Source organism: Tympanuchus pallidicinctus, unplaced genomic scaffold (assembly GCF_026119805.1).
Source record: "Tympanuchus pallidicinctus isolate F22 unplaced genomic scaffold, pur_lepc_1.0 scaffold3, whole genome shotgun sequence".
Taxonomy (NCBI): domain Eukaryota; kingdom Metazoa; phylum Chordata; class Aves; order Galliformes; family Phasianidae; genus Tympanuchus; species Tympanuchus pallidicinctus.
Genome location: NW_026294747.1, coordinates 49,458,377 through 49,477,507, shown reverse-complemented (window position 1 = coordinate 49,477,507; position 19,131 = coordinate 49,458,377). Strand labels below are relative to the sequence as shown.

The 19,131-nt window shown below is 39.5% G+C and overlaps 1 protein-coding gene across 10 annotated transcripts in view; it reads right to left on the bottom strand.

Moving 5' to 3' along the window:
• Nucleotides 1–1,639: 1,639 nt before the first annotated feature.
• Nucleotides 1,640–19,131, bottom strand: part of MARK3 (microtubule affinity regulating kinase 3) — a 61,576-nt gene continuing 44,084 nt past the window's right edge. The window contains exons 14-19 of one of the 10 annotated variants that reach the window (XM_052694491.1): nt 18,812–18,915; nt 14,121–14,285; nt 13,146–13,403; nt 10,739–10,765; nt 5,989–6,033; nt 1,640–4,108 (exon numbers count right to left, since the gene is read on the bottom strand). In XM_052694491.1, the coding sequence (XP_052550451.1) occupies nt 3,763–4,108; nt 5,989–6,033; nt 10,739–10,765; nt 13,146–13,403; nt 14,121–14,285; nt 18,812–18,915 (945 nt within the window). In that variant the 3' untranslated portion in view covers nt 1,640–3,762. The remainder of the gene's footprint in view (nt 4,109–5,988; nt 6,034–10,738; nt 10,766–13,145; nt 13,404–14,120; nt 14,286–18,811; nt 18,916–19,131) is intronic. The other 9 variants (XM_052694494.1, XM_052694492.1, XM_052694493.1 and 6 more) reach the window with 9 other exon arrangements.

Sequence of the window (19,131 nt, the reverse complement as noted above, 5' to 3'; positions counted from 1 at the left end):
CTAATAAATAAGATTATTTCGTTCTTTGAAGCAACAAAGCCTTCAAAAGAAATGCTCCATGGTAAAATCAGTGCAGCCATTGACTGCAGAACGGAAGAGATCTGGTCAGATGTGGAACTGCCATACAAGTATCCCTAACTTCAGGCTGAGGTTCAGGCAGTGCTGTCTGCTAACACAAAGCATCTCTTTACAGGAAAGGTCCTGGCCTCTCCCATGAAAACTTACAAGATCACGCTGACATTGGAAATACAGAAAAATTGTAACACTGCATGCTTAAAATTAGCAATCAGCTTTACAAAACTAATAAATGTTTCCTGAACATCCGCAGCAATGGAAGTTTTACAACAGGATGGTCCCCCACACAGTAGAAATTACCATCCACCAACAGGTCTACGTGCATTTGAGCTTATTGCTGAAGTGGGGAGGTCTGTCTCCAGATCTGCTACAGTCTTCCCCTATGACTTGAAGAACGCCTAAATTTCTGACTTCTTTAACATGAAGATGCAAATACTAATTGTTCGTCCTAATTTACTTCAAGCCTACTTCATCTTGGCAAAACGTTGCAATTAGAAAATCAATCTCTCACTGTATTTGATCGTAAAGCTTTACCACAAGAGGAGAAAACAAAAGAGCCCAAATATATTGTAAGGCTCTACATCTCCAAAGTTTGGTCCAGGGGCCACAGCTTGTAAAAAAGAACAAAGCACTGAGCACAGCAGTCAGACCGCAGCACCCAGTGTCCTTTAACAGACCTCTCCCCATCTCTCAGCACAGCCCAAGGCCTTAAAACTTGCCTCACATCTGATCCACGACATAAAAGAGATGTAGGCATTTTAGAAAGCCTAAGTACAGGCAGAATTTGAAACCAACTGTATCTAAATCCATTTGTTCCTTTTGAGTGTTCCGTGGTTGCCTCTGTCCCCTCATCCCTTCCTCGAATGCATCTATTAAAAACCAGAACCCTTTTATTTAAAGCAGCCAACCTCTCCCATAACTCCGAAGACATTGCTCTTAACCAGACCAGCAAGCAAAGGCATCTTCAGAACTGGACGACACGGGTTTTAGCACCGCAGAACTTCACTCACGAGCCTATTACAAACACCCTCCACCACCACGCTCAGACCACAGGGCCCAGGACTCCAGCCATACAGTTACAGAACGCTGCTTGGCTGCCACACACAGCTCAGGATGCCGAGATGCTCACCATGCGCCGCCCTCCGATTACTTGTAACGCTCGTCTCTTAATGCAGAGAGAAAACAGCCGCAGTGCTGCGAAGCTGGATCAGGAGCAGCACCGACAGACCTCAAAGCAGACAAAGAAACGAAAGGCAGGGGTTGGTCTCTGGTTGCAGATCTGAAGGAGTTTCCTTTCCAGGCAGCTGCTGGAGGCCTGCACAGTACGCGTGCAGGATAAGGAAATGAGGGTATGTTCTTGCAGCCTGGCTGTTTTGCAGGGCATTCAGGAAGCAAGCTGGTGAAAATCTGTTTATGATCATCTTTTTTTTTTTTGAGAGAGACCTTGAAGACAGATTAACTCTGTAAGAACCCTCTGAAAACACCTTCATACTCAAATACCAATTTTAAATATCCAAAGTATGACACTGGTGCACTTTTTAGAAATAACTACATACTTCAGAGGTGAAGTAGGAACAGAGTATTTCAGAAAACATTTAATATGAAATCTTTTGGAACTTCCATCGAATACAGATTTACATAATTTATCAGAACACTGTTTCAGTTCAGACAACAAAGTGCACTGCCAGGTGAAAAAAAATACATTTGGAGGAGTGCTTGAAGTGTAGGAAGTGAAAGGATAGGTGACTCTTCACCTGAGAAAGTACAACGACTGCCCTGAAATGTTTTATTGCTATTACAAAATGAAGTTTTTTGTGGAAAAAACCATACTGAGCAGCACAGGCACGGGCAGAGCACTGAAAGCCAACTGAACTCCGACCCAACACCGGGAGTTCCAAAGCCATGGCATGACACAGAATATACAGAGAATAAAATGCAAATCCAGGAATATTTACTACATTTAACAACTACGATCATCCTTTAAACTAGCATAGTCAATATCAATGCTCAGGGAAAGAGGGGAAGTCTGCTGCCTTCACAGACCGCGGGTCACAAGAACTGACTTGCAGAACACCACGGATTTTCACCTCGTGTCAGACCTGAACTGCGCACTATGAATAGCTATTAGCTCACTGCAAATTTAAAATGCAAATTTAGGCTCCAGTCTAAAGCACGCGTGAAGTACATGCTTAAGTGCTTCACCAAAATATAACCATAAAACATTAATACAAAAAGTCAAGTAGATAACGCAGGGTTTTATCTACAGAAGTCCTCGATGAAATGAACTGAGTATCAGCAGGAAACAACGCCTGAAGAAAGCTCCTGGTTCTGGTCTGCCAGCCCAAATCCAGCTCACCACAGTGGTGGTTAAGAAGCGGGGCCACCCGACAGCAGCTCGGCGTCCTACAGAAAGCTAGCTGGCCTCCAGCGTCCATCGGGGCAGGTTCCACACTGCACGGCACAAGAGCAACAGCAGACTCCCTCCTCAGCAGAACCTGGAGACACCGCCGGCACGAAGCCAACAGCAACGTGCCCAGAGCCAAGCGGGAGCACGCTGAAAGAGAGCTGCAAGGAAACTTTCAGCTGCCACTACCTACGGCTGTAGTTAAGCAAGCTGGATGTTACAACAGGGGACGTCAGCAGCCGAATTTGACTGCTGGGTTTCGATACTGTGCGCGCTCAGAAAGCAAAGGAAAGCACTGCCGTGGCCGCAGCAATACTTCGGAGCAGCACAGACTCGCGTATGGCGACTGGCATCAGAACTACTTGAGAGTCCTTTTGTGCTACTATCAGTCTGACCTAGCGTAAGGTGGAGAACTCTGAAAGAAGCAGCCACTGCTTAGCGCTCAGCACACCACGCTGTTCTGCAGAGGGACTGTGGAGCAACGGAAAATTACTCTTAGCTGCAATCAAAACTCTTAAGCCAGAAGGATAAAGATACAGTTTTAGTAGTTTAGCAGAAGCAGAAGAATGGAAGCATTTACCCAAATTTTAATGCACAAATCAACTACATTTTTAAAATTTGATTCAGACTTAAATAATAAATAGGTGGGCAAAATATAATGCAAGACTTACTCGGTAGAAGTGAATTTTTAATAATTTCATGAGCTCTACTTAGAAAACAGGACTAATAATGTTCACAACCGTAAATCCAAACCCTTCACACCCTTTTTTTCCTTAACACAGCAGTGAATTGTAAACCTGCGCTTACTGGTTATCTCTTCAGTTATTTTAAATATTAACTCAAGTGTTTCCTCCTTGGCCATTTCAATTTTTAGCACCAAAATTAGCCCAAAAAGAGGTACTGGTACAGCTCCATGTGGTAAATGAATTGTTTACATATAATACTTTATATATTATACACACATACTGTACATTCACACGTCCACACAAACAGGAGGCATATTTAAATGAATATATTCTGTGTTTCAATTTGTTGTCAAAGACTTAGGAGCAATGGAAATAAAGCAGAAGGGGTAATATTTTACATAGTAGGCAACTTTAATGCTGTAGTGCACTTATAAAAAAGTCCAACTCTCCCTCCCAGCTCAGCAGCTTTGTTTTCTTTAATATCACTATTCAGAAGGATGCAGAAGTTATTGCCTAAATGTTATTCTATACATTTCCATCGGAATTCTCAAAACACTTGAAATTGCTAACTAATTTACAACTTAACTATTTTTCTTGTTACAGCTTTAACTCATTGGCAATTTTGGAAGCAATGTTTTTAAAAGCTATGGATGTTCCCGATATCCGCTTAAAGCGAACTCCGTTCAGGGACAGTCTTGGCAGTTTACACACCTCCATCTCCCACTGCACGAGGTTTTCCGCGTGCCCGTCTCCATGGACGCAGAAAAGCAAGAAACGCTCTCTTTGTTCATAGTCACAATTATTGGCATCCAGGACCTTCCGGATTTCCCTCATCATGTCATTGGGATCCATGGAGCTGGTGGTTTTCATGCTCCACGTAAAACGCAGCGAGCGAGGCTTGGCTTCCTTGTTTTCGTCCTTCTGATCCACAGCTACATTGCGGCTGAAAGACAGCAAGGCATCAGTTAGCAGGGCGAGCCACTTCTCCCGGACAGGTGCCAGCAAAGCAAACTCACAGGCAACACACACTACGAGAGCAGTGCCTGGGGGCCCTGGCAGCGGGCAGCACCCCATCTCCCTCACTGCTGTGCAAACACACAGTAAAGATAAAGCGCCAGCCTTCACTGCTGAAACAAAGGTAAGGCTCGATGGGAGAAACGACTGGAGGTCACTGCAATTGGGAGCGTGAGGGAAGTTACCTCACTGAGGAAAATCACACACATCAGCTGTGATTCGGTTTAAAGTCAAGTGTTGCTCCAAGTCCTACTCTTGAGTCAAGTGCCACCCAGTTCTGGGCTGGACAGCTTCCAAGCTACAAGATGTTCACTAAGAACCACCATAGTGCAGGACACTGGGGCTACCTTCAACAGGGAGGAAATATTCTGTCTTTAAGCTGGTCAGTAATTTGTTTAGTATCAATCAAGTAATGTGATGGAGTCTTTTGCAGATAGAATCTATGCATGCAAGAGTCCTGGAGGCCAAAATGCAGGACGGAGAGCTGGAAGTCACTATCAAACACAACTTAACATGGTTAGTAAGCAACCAGGGCAAGAAGGTTGCTATTACTGCCACAGTTCTAAAAGACAGCAAAAATATGCCTTTGTATTTCTCATTTCCCAAGTTTGCAAGGTTATTTTTTTGTTTTTTTCTTTAAAGCTTTTCCCTTGGTGAGGAGAAATAAGGTTATACAGGAGAATGGAAAAGAAATGATCCAGAAATTTCTGGTTCACAATAATGCCTCTTCTTCCATTAAAATCAGCAGTCGCAGAGCTAAAGAATAAGGAGCTACATTTAAACATTTAAGAAAAAATGGGACAGATTTCTGTTTGGAAAGTCTGCATGCATGGAAAGTCGTATCTTCAAATTTACTTGTGCCCAGGGCAAGTGACTTTAACATACTGACCATATGCTTTCATATTTTCTGAAAACACATAACCTTGTTGATCCTGAACCACACAGTTCAGGTCTCACACTGAACTTCAAAGCTCAGCTTACAGGTAAGTTAAGCTCTTCTCTATGATATTTGGCAGTGAATTTCTGCTTGCACGATGCTCTCTTCCCTCTCTGAGCATTAAGCAGGCAATTATGAAAAAGTTACATAAAAAACAACAAGGTCAAAAAAAAACTATTGCAAAGATAACCTGTTTCATAATTTTATATTCTATTACATTCTATTATAAAGACTCCCAGTAACTGCAAGAATAAAAGGATTATGCCGTCAAATCCAGCTATATGGTTTCTCAGATGCTACATGCTCTCTGATTGCTGATGTATCATGTTTTAACTGTCAGGTTTTAATTTAATGAAGCTGCAGGAGCTGGCAAAAGGGACAGGAGGAGTAACACCAACTTTTATTCAATGCCGATTTTAGAAAGCCTTTTCTACTTAAAATGGTTGGCAGAACAAATACAAATCCAATAATTTCTAGTATTTTTAACACAAAGATTTGAGGAAGAGTTTAATATGGAAAATATTTGTGATTTTGGAGACAAAAATATATCTTAACACCCTTCAGTGGTTATCCCACACATGTGCAGTCTCACTAGACACCACTTACCTACGGATCTACAAGACAACAGCAAATCATAAATACTAAAATGCAAAAAACACACGAGGGAGAGAAGGCAACAGGAAAGATGAAGGTTTAGAAACAAGCCAGTCAGTGCTTTAATAGCTGTTCTGCAGACAAAAACGCTTCTTTGTTTAGTTTCAAAGCCTTGAACAAAACAAAAGCTGCTGCCTGAAGCCACTGTGCCACATAATCAAGGGAAGAAAGGTTCAAACTCACCTAAATAACATTTGAAACAAAAATTTTACCCTCACCTTGAGCCCTCAAATCTCCCGTTCCTCTCATATTCAGTCGGGAGCCTCATTGAAAAGAACGCAGAAGCAAAAGGAAGTGGGAAAGAGAAGACAAATCTTACACTACAATATACAATATCTGAGCAGTTGCTAAAAGACACTGTAATCATACCAAAGTTGTGTTAAAATACAAAGCAACAAAGATGTAATGAACTTTCTAGACTAGAACAAGTTCAGAATATAACATCCTACCAAAACCAAAGTCTATTAGCTATAGTTTTTAAAAGACCCTTAGCTATTTTTGACATCGTGTGCTTACATATTTACACTGTAGAATTCATTAAAGTCGAATGTCTGAAGTGGAAAATGTCAAATTAAAATTAAGTTATCATTTAATAACTAAGTCCTAATTATTTCAAGGTGTTTTTGTTTTGTTTTTTAAAAAAAGTCATCTGGGAATGGAAGAGTACATTTGAAAAGCAAATCGTTTAGGAACTGGTTAGGAACTAGTCCAGACAAACTGTGTTTGCACACACACCAAATCTGAAAAATTGGATATTTAAACAATACCAAGCCATCTAAAGCAAATGATCAACACACACATACATTTTAACCAAAATTTAGAGGTAAATCCAAGATTTCCCATGCTGTGCTATTAATTCTCACACTGACGCATCTTCTATAGCCCAAGCAAGTTAAGCTTCCTATCCTTTTGCACTGTTTAAGGCTACATTGCTGATTGCTAATATCCCAGCATCAGGCAGAATTAAGAGGAAAGTCAGCTTTCTTTACCTTCCCATTACTGCAGTACCATGGCTCCACATTATATTTCTGTTAGATTGTGTGAGGTGATATAAGGCTTAATTTCCTCATTTTTTTCTTCTGAGGGGTTGGGATGAGGAAACAGGGGTCTCTGAGATCAGTGGAAACACATAATCCTTGGTCTGTGCAGACTTGTCACAATGGAACATTACAAGAGTACCATGAGGAGCAAAATGACAACACTTATTGTGCAGCACGTGGAGGACATGGACCTGAAAATCAATGCTGCAATGTAAGTATAGGTAAGAAGATGCTGGGTACTCATCACATTGTTCACCATAAGAACATCCAGCAAGAGCCCTGTGCAACAAGGTCCTGCACAGCACAATGTAAGATGGGAACTCTGGTAGGAGACTAATGGAATAACAAAAAGCTGTAACAAGCAAAGATGATAATGAAGATGATGAGAGCACAACTGGCAAGTTCTCACCCAATTCTAGCACTTCAAAGTGTGCTTTATTGGTAGCTATTTTCATCGTAATTTTATATTCAACCTTTTCAAGGGGAAAAATTTCCACTTGTTCCTCTCAGTCACGCAGGAGGGCAGCTGACCCAAAGGCTACAGCCCTCCCAATGTTCTTGAGTAGACTGACTGCAGCCCATACTTATTTTCCATTTCTGAAACTCACATTAAGTTTAAGACATCAATAGCGCTGATGAACTTCTAGGCAGATACAAATCAAGTGCTACTCTACTACGATGAACATTGGAGAAGGTAGATACAATTCACAAACCTAAGCTTTACAACAATATTCTAAGACTGAAATGGAAAAAGGCTGGAAGAGAGAACCCCTATACCAGCAGAACACAGCTACTCCTTTCATATGTGGTAGAGATCTGCGACAGGCTTGTTTTACTGAGGAAGGCAAACAAGCGTGAATACACTGCTCGACTGAGAAATTAAAGAGTATTTGAGCTCTATAAGAGACTGCCGTGCTCCTACAATGTAAAAACTCATTAAGAGCTGCAAGCATTTAGAGATAATTTTACTTCCATTTTTTAAATTTTCACTTTAATCTTGCCAAAGGTTGTAGAAAATGGGAGGGTAACCAGTATTCCCAACAGTGAACACTCTTACTGTTAATGGAACCCACCCAGAAAAGTTTGAGGAAAAATCCCTGTCTTTTTATGTTCTCAGACCTTTCTAGACTGAACTGTGCAGGTTCTGTAGTCTCAGAATCAAAAATAACAAAATACACACCACCTTGAAATGACAAACTCTACTTCCTTGAAACCTGTTTGGAAATCCTTACGTTATTACGTTGTTCCATGCTCCAGTATCCATCCATTCAGCACCAACAGCTGCACTCAGTGACTTATGCTCTCAACTATGAAACGCCAAGCCAAGATGGGGAGAGCTGTGCCAGTCTCTCCAGACGCCCATTCCTTCACGAAGGAAACTGTTACAGTTGAGTTCTACAGCACAGCACTCGCACACTGGGAACATTAACTTACTGTACTGCCAGTATTGTTTGGGTAGCTCTGCAATTCCGATGCAGCCCCTTAGGCCTTCTCACTGCTGACACAAACGCCACTTCTGTGGGAACCACATATTGGTGGTTTGTGTTCACAGTCTTCTGCTTTTGCTTGTGTTTTTACAGAAGTTTTATGGGCCAAGATGATCCTTGGTCTTCAGAATGGAACGAATATATTAAAAAAAAGTAGGCTCTCATTTGTCAGGCAATGCCTATGCACAACCTCCTTTGTTTTTTTCTTCCTGTTACAAAGTTTGTGAACTGATTAATAAAGTAAGGCTATTTCCATATATCTGTCCTAAGTCATACTGCTTTCTGTTCTTTACATCTTTGTACATTCTTTGTTAGAAATTCAGCTAAACAGAAACTTATCTAAAAAGACACTGAAAAACAGCAAAGAGGGCAAGAACTAAAACAGGAACTTATGGAAATAAAGAATAGACGCTACATTCAAATTCAGAATACAGAAAGTGATTTCTGCCGTCAGAAAAAAAGTTAGTTTTCCATGATACAGATGTGCAAGCACAGTGCATGGTGTAAGACAAATACACACATACACACAAACATATACACACATATATATAGTAGGTCCATGTAGTAGGCACAATATTAGGAGTAATTTTGAAAAAAGTATGACTAAGAATCTGCTTTTGTTCAGAAGGGTGGAACTAGCTGACCTCTAAGAACCCTTCCAACCCCATCTATTCTAGGATTCCTCGAAAGTAACACTGCAGTAATGCATGCACGTGGCTTACAGTAGCGCTTCCAGTACCAAAGAAAGTGAATTTAGGTAAGACTCACAGCATATGAAGTGAGAAGAAACTACCAAAAATATAACATTTTGAATTTAATACATCAGGTGCTGAGGAATATGATGCACATGTGAAACAATTTAAAAAGCACAGTCTGGTCCTGCGTAGGTGGTGTAAGACTCTGCAAATCTCTTATCCAAAAGAAATATTCAATAAAATCTGCAGCAATTATTTCCACTACAGTCTAAAATTCCTGACCAGCAGTCAAAGGAACTTTTTAAAAAAATAATTAAAGTTACTTTTTTAAAGTCTCAAAGATGACCACTGGCCTTCTAGCTTCAATCTGAACTTCCACTAGCACTTTTCCTTTTAGTTCCGAGCAACTGAATACCAAGCTTACAAGCATTCAGTTGTGGAGGTTACACAGACCACAATCCTTTGTTTAAAAATGAATGTGACTACAGAGACAAAAGCTCCTTTTATAAAGTGGTATGTGCTCCATCGCTTGTTACGCATGGTGAGCGAGAACTATTGCCTCTGTTTAGTCTCATTTGTATACCATACTGGATGGTTCCCTTCTGTAGCTACCAGTCTGTGCATGTTCCTCTTCTCAAGAAAGCTGTGACAGTGTTAGCCGATCCAATAGCATCAGTTCTAAACACAGTCATGTTTGGAAGTGCCCTGATAATTATTAAAGCAGAATGGAATTTACTCAGTTAGGCAGGGATAAACCTTTAGACGATGTATAGAATAAGCCCAAACTTAAGTAGCTGTTAACATAGCTGAGGTCTCCTTATTCGAAGCACTTCCTTGAAATGGTCTGACTGATTTCAAATTGAGAAACATGCGTAGCCTCCTAGTTTGGAAGTTAAAACAGATGACACTTTTGGTCAACTGTCGGAAAACGGAAGAAACATTCTTTAAGGAACTCCAAAGCATAATACTGAATATCACAAGATTCTACTGGAAAAATCTGTACGTGGATCAAAATTGTATTGCCAACGTTAGCAACTTCGTAATGGACTTAAAATACATACAGAATTCCCAAGTTGTAAGCCTAAATTCAATCCTTTGGACTCGAAATGTAACACTTTTCAGCTTTTTCCCTTAGTTAAAAAATTAACATAGACACTACAGTTTATTCGTAACTCAAGTGCTCTGTTTGCAGGTCAGCTGCAATTCACTTCAGCTAAGGCATCCCATCTTAAAATAAAAATGCAAACATTTCACCTTCTTTCAATCTTCCACACAAAACAAGCTGCTAGATTCGCAGCCACATTCAGTTTGCTTTCTCCTGTATCTGCTACAGACAACACATCACAGTGACAATTTAAATACCACAGAGCAGAGAATGTCAATTTCCCTTCACTTACCTTTATTTGCTTGTAACCTTACGTTTTGAAACTTTTATCACTGTTATCAAACACCTCATTTTTCAAACATAAGCATGCTAAGTGTATTAGTACATAGAACAGAATTACTTTGGTGCTACCAACTCTATCAAAGAAAGAAGAATTCATAAGGCATGCTTAGCATCTTGTTATTCAGGTGCTGCAGACTCTTAGATATCATCACGAGTTAATGCATTGATTTATGCTTTCCTCTCAAGAAAGACAGTATTTAGTTCTCAGCAGAAAGTTTAGTTGTCAGAAAACCAAGGCTAGAAAGCCAAATCTGTTGTTAATTGCAGGAGCCACTTTTTTAAATATAAATAAATCCTACCTTTTGATAAACCTGAATGACATGTTTCTAAAAGAAATTAAGCCAAAATAATAATTAACAAAGTTTTGTACAAAGTAAACTGAAAAATCCATTTAGAGTGAAACATGCAACAGACCTCATTTAAATGCACAATGAAATTACACTTCAATACATTCTGAGATTAGGCACATGACTTAAGGTCTGAAAAACTTTGTGTTTTTTTTTTTTTAAAAAGCATTAATATTTCCAAACTTACTTGTTTCCTGCGAAATGCACTGCCAGCAGTTACTATGAGTTACTACAGCAGTTATGAGCATATACACTAGTTTCAGAACACTTGAAAACCAAAAATATGCAAGGTCACATAAAAAGATGTTTCTATTTAAAAGGAGTTTAAATAGAAAGCAAAAACTGCAACTCCAACTATTAGCAGACCTTCAGAGCTATGTTTCTTCCTCCCTTCATAATGCTGCCCCCCATACTGTGCTAAAAACTGCCTCAAATATTTGGCTAACTTAATGACAAAATCTGAAGCTAGTGCCTAGATCAGGACACAAGCAGTTAATTATCAAAAGGATTCTGATCTCCTACAGAGGAAACAAGAATGAAAAAGCACACTTTAATGTATTTATTTCTATTTAAAGAGAAGAAACAACTGTGTTCTTTGATGGCACTGTCTTCTTCCTAGTAGTTTGTACCTAGCATAGCAACACCAACTGCAAGAGGTCCTCCAAGTGCACATGTAATCACCCGTAGCAGGGCTATTGTGTTAAAAATGCTTGTTATTTAATCAAGTCCAAATGGAATTCCAACTATTGTGTAAAGCACTTGGGGAAGAACTTCTTAAAGCAAACTGCACTGCAAAAGTTGAAAATGGAGGTAATGATAGAAGTTGGATTGCTGTCTGAACAAGTGAGCGTCACACTGAATGAAAAATAGTATGTTGCAGCAGCACAAGTAAAAAGCTTTACATGTTCACAGTTTGAGTGTCCACATTTGGAATGTCAGAATGGAAAATTTAGAGTATAACAAACAAAAGTACAGAACAATGTGCCAAAAAGATGTGTCTGATTTAAAACCTCACTTGACAAAAAGCAGAAGACTTTATATTAAAAAAGTAAAAATCAAGTTCATCTTTAATCTCTAAAGAGAAAAAGAAAGGAACTTTTCACAGCACACAGTCTCCCAGAGAAGCATTAGCTAAGAGTGCTGGGCAGGGTAAAACATTTACCAAAAGGCAAGGCTGTTCTGTTCAGATTTTTCCACGTGTTTATTTATTTATTTAAAGAAAATTCATTCCTTAAATTGTAATCAGCCAGCTGTGAAAAACTGGAGTTTGGCTGAACGTTATTTTGTATAGAAAACTATGAAGAAGTTACTGGGGAGCGGACACGTACAGTCCCACACCAGGAGGGAAATGGTTCAACACCATTGCCATAGACCTAAAATAAAAGCAAGCGTGCCAAGATTAGAATGATATATTCTACAAAATTTCATGAGATGAGGAGGGTACAGAAGCACTGAGATCACCTTAAAACAAAAGTAAAGAAATCCTCACTTCTGCAAACACAAGTGGTGTGGTACCTGAGTGGTCTGAAGTAGGTAATATACGAATCCACAGGTTTTAAATGCTTAAGGAAAACACATGATATTTTCTCCCCTCCTACTCCAGTTCTAGCATTTGTGGGAGCTAATTTCAATCCTACACCTGTTTGAAACTAGGAGTCCAATTATAACAAAAACAGTCAGTACAGGAACAAGCACCTGCTTACGCCAGGCTTTGGCTGCAGTAGCACATCGTCACACCAACACCAGAATCTGCGTGAGCTAAGTGGTGAAACAGGATTAAAGCTTTCAGGCCTAGCAGACTACTGCCTAGACAGAAACTGCAGTACTGCCATTGCTTTAGAATGATCTGTGCTAGCACTGCTGCCAAAATCAACTGTTCTTTTCTGCCTCTACCCTTTCACCTGTGATATTTCTACCTGTGTGGAAACAGCCAAAGAGAGAAGGACCCTGAGCTCCTAACACTGCATTAAATATCAGGATATTTTAGTTATTCTAGTTTATGCCTTCTATTGAGAGATCATGCACAGTGAGCAGCTTTTGAACTGAGCTGCAACGTTTCAGCTCTGCAGCACTGGTGCCGCAGACACGAAAGCAGTGAGCCCAGAATAATCAGCACAGATCGAGCCTGCGTCAGTTTTTATTCCCAGTTGATTCAATTGCTAAAAACAAATGGCTTTCTGCACTGAAGTGAACTATGAAAAAATACACCATCACCAGATGCATTTTAAGTTGCAGACGTAGTTAAATCACTGACCTGCAACTGCAGACAAAGCCTCCTACATAATGAACTTCTAAATGTTTCCATTCTCTGACAATAAGAAAGCGTTCCTGTGTAGCATCACCATTTTAAAAGACGTACCTTCTTGTGAGTTTTGAAGTCAGTTTGCTGAACAGGTTAGTGGAACCCCTGGTTCGAGTCTGAGAGAGCGGCGTTGCCTCGTGGGACAGGCTGGGGGAGGCCGGGGGCCCGTTGTAGGTAGCGGTACGTCGCTCACGGAGCTGGCCGTGGAAGGTGCTCCGACTGGCCGTTCCTCTGGGGAAACGAATACGGTCAGGTGTGGTTGCACTGCTTATGCTGTGAGTTGAAGCGACAGGCGTTCTTTGATCGGGAATAGTGCTAGAGCAGAAAACAAAAAAAACCACGCTAGGACTTCTTCACAGAAGCACGACGGTTTTTGCAGGAAACACAAAACACTACGTTCTACGGTAAAAGCAAAAGCAGACACTTCTATATTGGCCAGGGTTGGAAATATCAGCACTATTACAGCACTGTACGGAATCAAAATTCATAAGTTAGGATTAAAAGGCTGCTGAAACAGAAACCTACGTAGGCAGAAAAAAGCAACATAAGTATCCTGGAGAAGACCAGATAAACTAGGCATTCAGTGTTTCACTGAGAGGACTGATAAAAGAATAGATGAGTAACGTTTCCTTCCAGGAAAAAAGAAGCAATAGATAACTTCAGTATCGCTCCCTTCATATTCTGTACATCTTCCAAAAACTCGCTTATTTGAAAATGTCCTACAGGAAATTCTCCACAAGCGAACGGCTCCAAGCAGTGAAGTCCTTCTGAGTACAGATTACAGTCTCCCACAAACATTGACAATAGGGAATGTCCAATATGCCTAACACTAAAATAATTAGCATTTATTATTGCAGGATTATGTCACAGACAGCCTGACACACCACAAGACAAATGTAAACAAGACTAAAAATAAGGAAACACACATCTTGTGGGCAATATATACTAGAACACTCTAGGACTAAAATTCCACAGCACAAAGTTAAGAAGCAGTGGGTATAAGTTAGTTTCACAATGATTTCAGGTTCTTACATAGGCCTGAAGTTATCTGCGCCATTGTCTATTGGAGGCAACATCATCTTCGTGTGCACAGAGGCTGACATGGACATCGACTTCTGATGTCGCAGCCGAACACTGGAGAAGGATGTAGTACAAACTGAAGCAGGGCTAGCTGCGTAAGCGAACATTTCTGTCAGGCTGTGAGGGGGTTTGGGTTCAGGCAGAGGCAGAAAGAAGAACGTGATGGACCAACAACAAACTACTGCATAGAAAAAAGCAAACTTTTCCTTCTATTAACCAATCTGTGAAAAGAACATGAACTCTAATGACCCTCTTCTATGTAAACAACAGTAACTGTCCTATGTTCCTCTTAAATCACATCCTCATTATACAGAGCACTCGACATCTCTATTAAGTAATAGTTCTTACCAGTAGCATTAGGTAGTGATGACACCCTCCCACACTGCAGTGAAATACCCGTTTCCAGAAATTATCCATGTTTACAGAAATCAATGCAAGTTGGACACACATTCAAATCTTGACCTACCTAATAACCAAGGAAACTTCATGGCAAAAAAGAAACAGTATCATGACATTTAGCAAGTCCACAGAGATCCAAACAAAAAAGCTACTATTCATCAGCTGGCACATATAAGAAGAAAAGAGTAATGCTTAGTGTTCTCTGAAAGAAAAGGTGTGACTACTAGAGAGCATCTCATATTGCCTGGCTGTGAGCATCAAGCTCTTCAAGTAACCATTCAGGATTTGAAGGAGGCTATAGAGCTGGCCAGTCATCTATCAGCCATATAGTATGTTGAAATATAAAGATTTAATCTTCCTTTGGGCTGAAACATTCTTCTCAGCCTTTGTATTATCTAGTAACGATGGGAATGGGAGAAATCTGAGAGGCACAATATATATTGGACCTTCAGGGCTACTGCACCATAAATCATATAGCTTACATTTGCTTTTGGAGTATGTCAATTGTAATTCCAAAATTATGTTGGAGGTTAAGAAATCAGTAATTGTCAGTGACAGCTTCATGACACTGCATGCTCGTTTCCAAGTGACTTCACTGCTTTATATACTGAAATTCATGTCCTGTTATCTCATTCTGGTATGTCTGGCTTTGGAGAAGATAACGTTAAGTTCAGCTACAAGTATAAGATAACCCATTTATTGGGCTTAGCTCTCAAAGTCCTACTGGAAAATGCCGTAGAATTCAGACATCAGAGCTCGCTAAAACAGCAAAATTTACTGCTTTGTTGAGTCTGGAGAAGTTAAAACAGAAGAGGAGTTTCACCTGAGTCATGTATGCATCTCTTCGCACTGCTGAATCTTGTAAGATGCCAATTACAGTCTGCTAAAACCAACCTTGCAAAACAGTCCAGCTTTTACATTACACCAGAATATTAAGAAATTCTGAGGAAATGAGCATTCATCCCAAAACAATACACAAAACTGAAGTAATCCCCAAATGTGGTCACGAACCACTCAAGGACTGCACTGCTCTACCTACTTTCCTCCTGTTCTGTTGTAAACAATGAAGGAGAAAGAATCTTTGCAACATGAGACTCGAGTTTTATTTAGCCTCGTAGTTTTAGTCATCTGCCTCCAAATAAGTGGTAACTAAAGGTATCAATCGGGTACCAGAGCACAAACTAAATCATGAGAATTCTTCATCTGAAGCTATGTTGGAAATCAGCTTCCCTGGATTACCAGCCTGGGAACATAGAAACAGCAAGCTAAAATTCATCAATTAGTGCCAAGGCTTATTAAAATCTGAGGCTGTTGTAAAAGCAATTGCCTATCATTATGAAGAGTGTTTCATGAGTCCCTAAGTGCATTAATTAATGCTTAGGGCTTTGGAGCAGAGCCAGAGTCATCTCCATCAGAATGCCTGTGTCAGCCACACAGTGTGTGGAAGTAGGGATGTGAGATTTGAAAACTCTTTTCCATCAATCTGGCTTGAGGTTTTCAAGCCTGTTTTCTTGAACATGACATCCACTGGCTATTGATTCTTGAAAGCTACCATGCTTTCAAAACAGTGCCTCCTAAGGATTATTCAACATCTAAGATAAAAACAGAACAGCTAACACTATTATTTTCACTACAGAAAGAACAGAGAATTTAAATCTGTGCATCTTGCATTTTAAAGCAAATCTCCCAAGTCTTCACCAGGTCACAGTCAATATCTGCCTGGCTACAGAAAATCCAAAATCCAATCTGAAACAAATCATTTAAAGTAACTACTCTTGCCTTTACTCCACAAACAGACATTTTGAAAGCACAGATTATTTTTTTTTTGTTAACAAAAGGATTTTGACAAAGCATAGGTCCTACTTCAGGTATTACTTCAGAAGGAAAAAAAAAACATTACAAGTTTCTGAAGTTACTTTTTGCCAAGCTGATGCAACAATGATATCAGAGATATAACAACACACCTGAAGAAAGGCAGAATTCATTCTGAAGAGCCAGTCTCATCAATAACCATGCTTGTTTAACCTGCATTAAAGGTCTGCACTCCATGCTATCAGCCAAGCCTTTACCCAGTTAAAGAAACAAATGTCAGACTTAGTTCTGTAAATCTCCACAAAAAACTCAGAAACTGAGTCAAAATTAACGTGCACTTCAACACCAAAGCATTTCAGACAATGAGAAGTCTCTGGTTCTAAAACAATTAGCAGTTCACTCTCACCCTCTTATCTTGTTTAACCCTATATGAAGAGTCAAGGAAGTAGTAAGCAAAATACTTGATAAAACCTGTGATGACCTTTTTCCCAATAGTCAAAACATAAATGCTCAGACACACCAAGCGATCCAAACAGAGGTAGAGTTTGCAGGAGAAGCAAATGATGTTTTAAAGCCATTTTTTACTGTCAGTACAGTATATAAGTTACATAAGGATGACCAAGTATGGAAAGAAAACAGAATTAAAAGAAATGTCAAATACACAATGTCAACTCTGAACTTAAAACCATTACATGACAAATTAGAAAGACAATTTGCTGAGAAAGTCAAAGCTAGAGAAAAAAAAGCATCTCCAATAGACAACTTCTTAACATTATAAAGTCACTCTTAAATTAAGGCGATACCTGAGTTTCAAGCATTCCTGGTAAATAATTACTCATAAGAATCATAAAGAATTTTTTGACAAAATATTGTAAAGATATCAGTTTAAAGATGAATAAAAGTGTTATTAACAAACCAAGAAATCAAGTAATCAAAACTAATCAAAGCTATCCTGGACAGCAAGATTTATTTTCAAAGTGGGTTGGGAAAGAAAAAAAAAACACATTTCAAATGAAATGAAGGATGGTGAACTTCAATCTAAACAAACTTGGTAACGTTAACAAGGACTAACAGATGAGACAGACACTAAGAGACAGTACCAAATAGCTGGGCTGTACTTCACAAGACAGTTGACTGTAGGCCCAGCTGGCCAGCTAGACTTTTGGCTCTCTTGAAACTTACACTTGACTTTTTCCTTACTCACTTTCAGTTTGCAGAAAGCTAGGAGGAAGAGACAGGGTCAATGTCATGTTCTTTACCCTAGGCTACATGGGTCAAACACGAGACGGACAGATTTTGCATTCAAGATCACAACTTCACCACTCTCCCTAATATGCTTTCAAAAGAAAAGGGAGAAATTCTGTGCAAAAATTGCAAATCTTTCACCAACTTTAACATGAGCTAGAAGAAAAAAAAACCTGTTTTCTCCCTACATTTCATAATGTATCCTAAAACTGGAAAGAGATAGGGAAAAAACTGGCAAGAGTAGGGGAAATGTTATATGCTCCTCCAAGCTTAAGCATTTTTGTTGGTTACTAGCAATCTCAGTGTTCTCCTAGCAACAACCAACTACTAAATTGTTACCACCTTTCAAGACTAGCAAAATTCTGTGAAGAACAGTTGGCTGGAACTTAAAACACTTCTGCCAGCCAGGAAATCTAGTAGTATTCTTCATAAGCGTTACTCTGCAGTTTATGTTCACAGATAGTTATTTCCTGCAACTCTCTACAGTCATCAATACACAGGAAAGGACAGCATGAGATGTGGCTGTGGTGCTGACACGTGAGTTAGGTGACTCCAATTCCGTTGCATATTCCAGTTAGGCTTCCAGTAAAGTAATGGTAAGCCTGTTTTCACTCAAAGTATGGAGATGTCTGTGCTTCCCCTTTTGAAGATGAATTCCGTAAATGCTGGGAAGCAATGAGACTACACGGATTTTGGCACTGAATATTATCAGTCCAAGACAATGGCCTGCCACTGTTTTCATCTTTGCTTAGAGAAAATTGATTATCTCCCTAAAATCTTACAGAGGAAAAAGATATTCCAAACAATCACACCTGCAAGTGCAGTTTAGAATGAAATATAAAAACAGAATGGTTCAAGAGAGATATACTTTTATAGTTTGCAAGTAAATAAGCCTCTTCTGCAAGCTGATGATATTTAACCACAGGAGTTGACCACCAATTCAAGAAGAAAGCTGCACAAATATGAAATGTATTTAACTGGACATTGCAATCATTCTGTGCATAAAGACAATAAGTATTAAGCACAAGGAAAAACAAACACACAGGTATTCCACAACCAAAGATCTGTACTCACCTTTCTTTATGAATTACACTACAGTATTACTGATTTTTAAATTAGGCATTACATTTTTGGGGGGGAAAATGTGAAGACAAGGGACGTACACCATAGGAAGACATTTCATATACCTGTTCTCCTTGCCATTTTGTATCACTGAATGCCTATCAGCAGTGGTTCTTTCACTACAAACATAAGTGTTGCGCCGTGTCATTGCTCCAGGGGCAGTATTATTCTACAATTGAAAAAAACATAGGCTTGTTACTCTCCACAAAGAGACTTTTCTGGGATTAAGGCTACATATACTTGAAGGCTGTTTTATGTAATGCTACTTCTACACAGTTCTAACACAATAATTCAGCAAGTTAACTAGTTAATAGACAAACACATCCAAGTATTTTTAAAGAATAACGCAATTAAAAAAAACAGTTCTTGTATTTCATGTTGATGT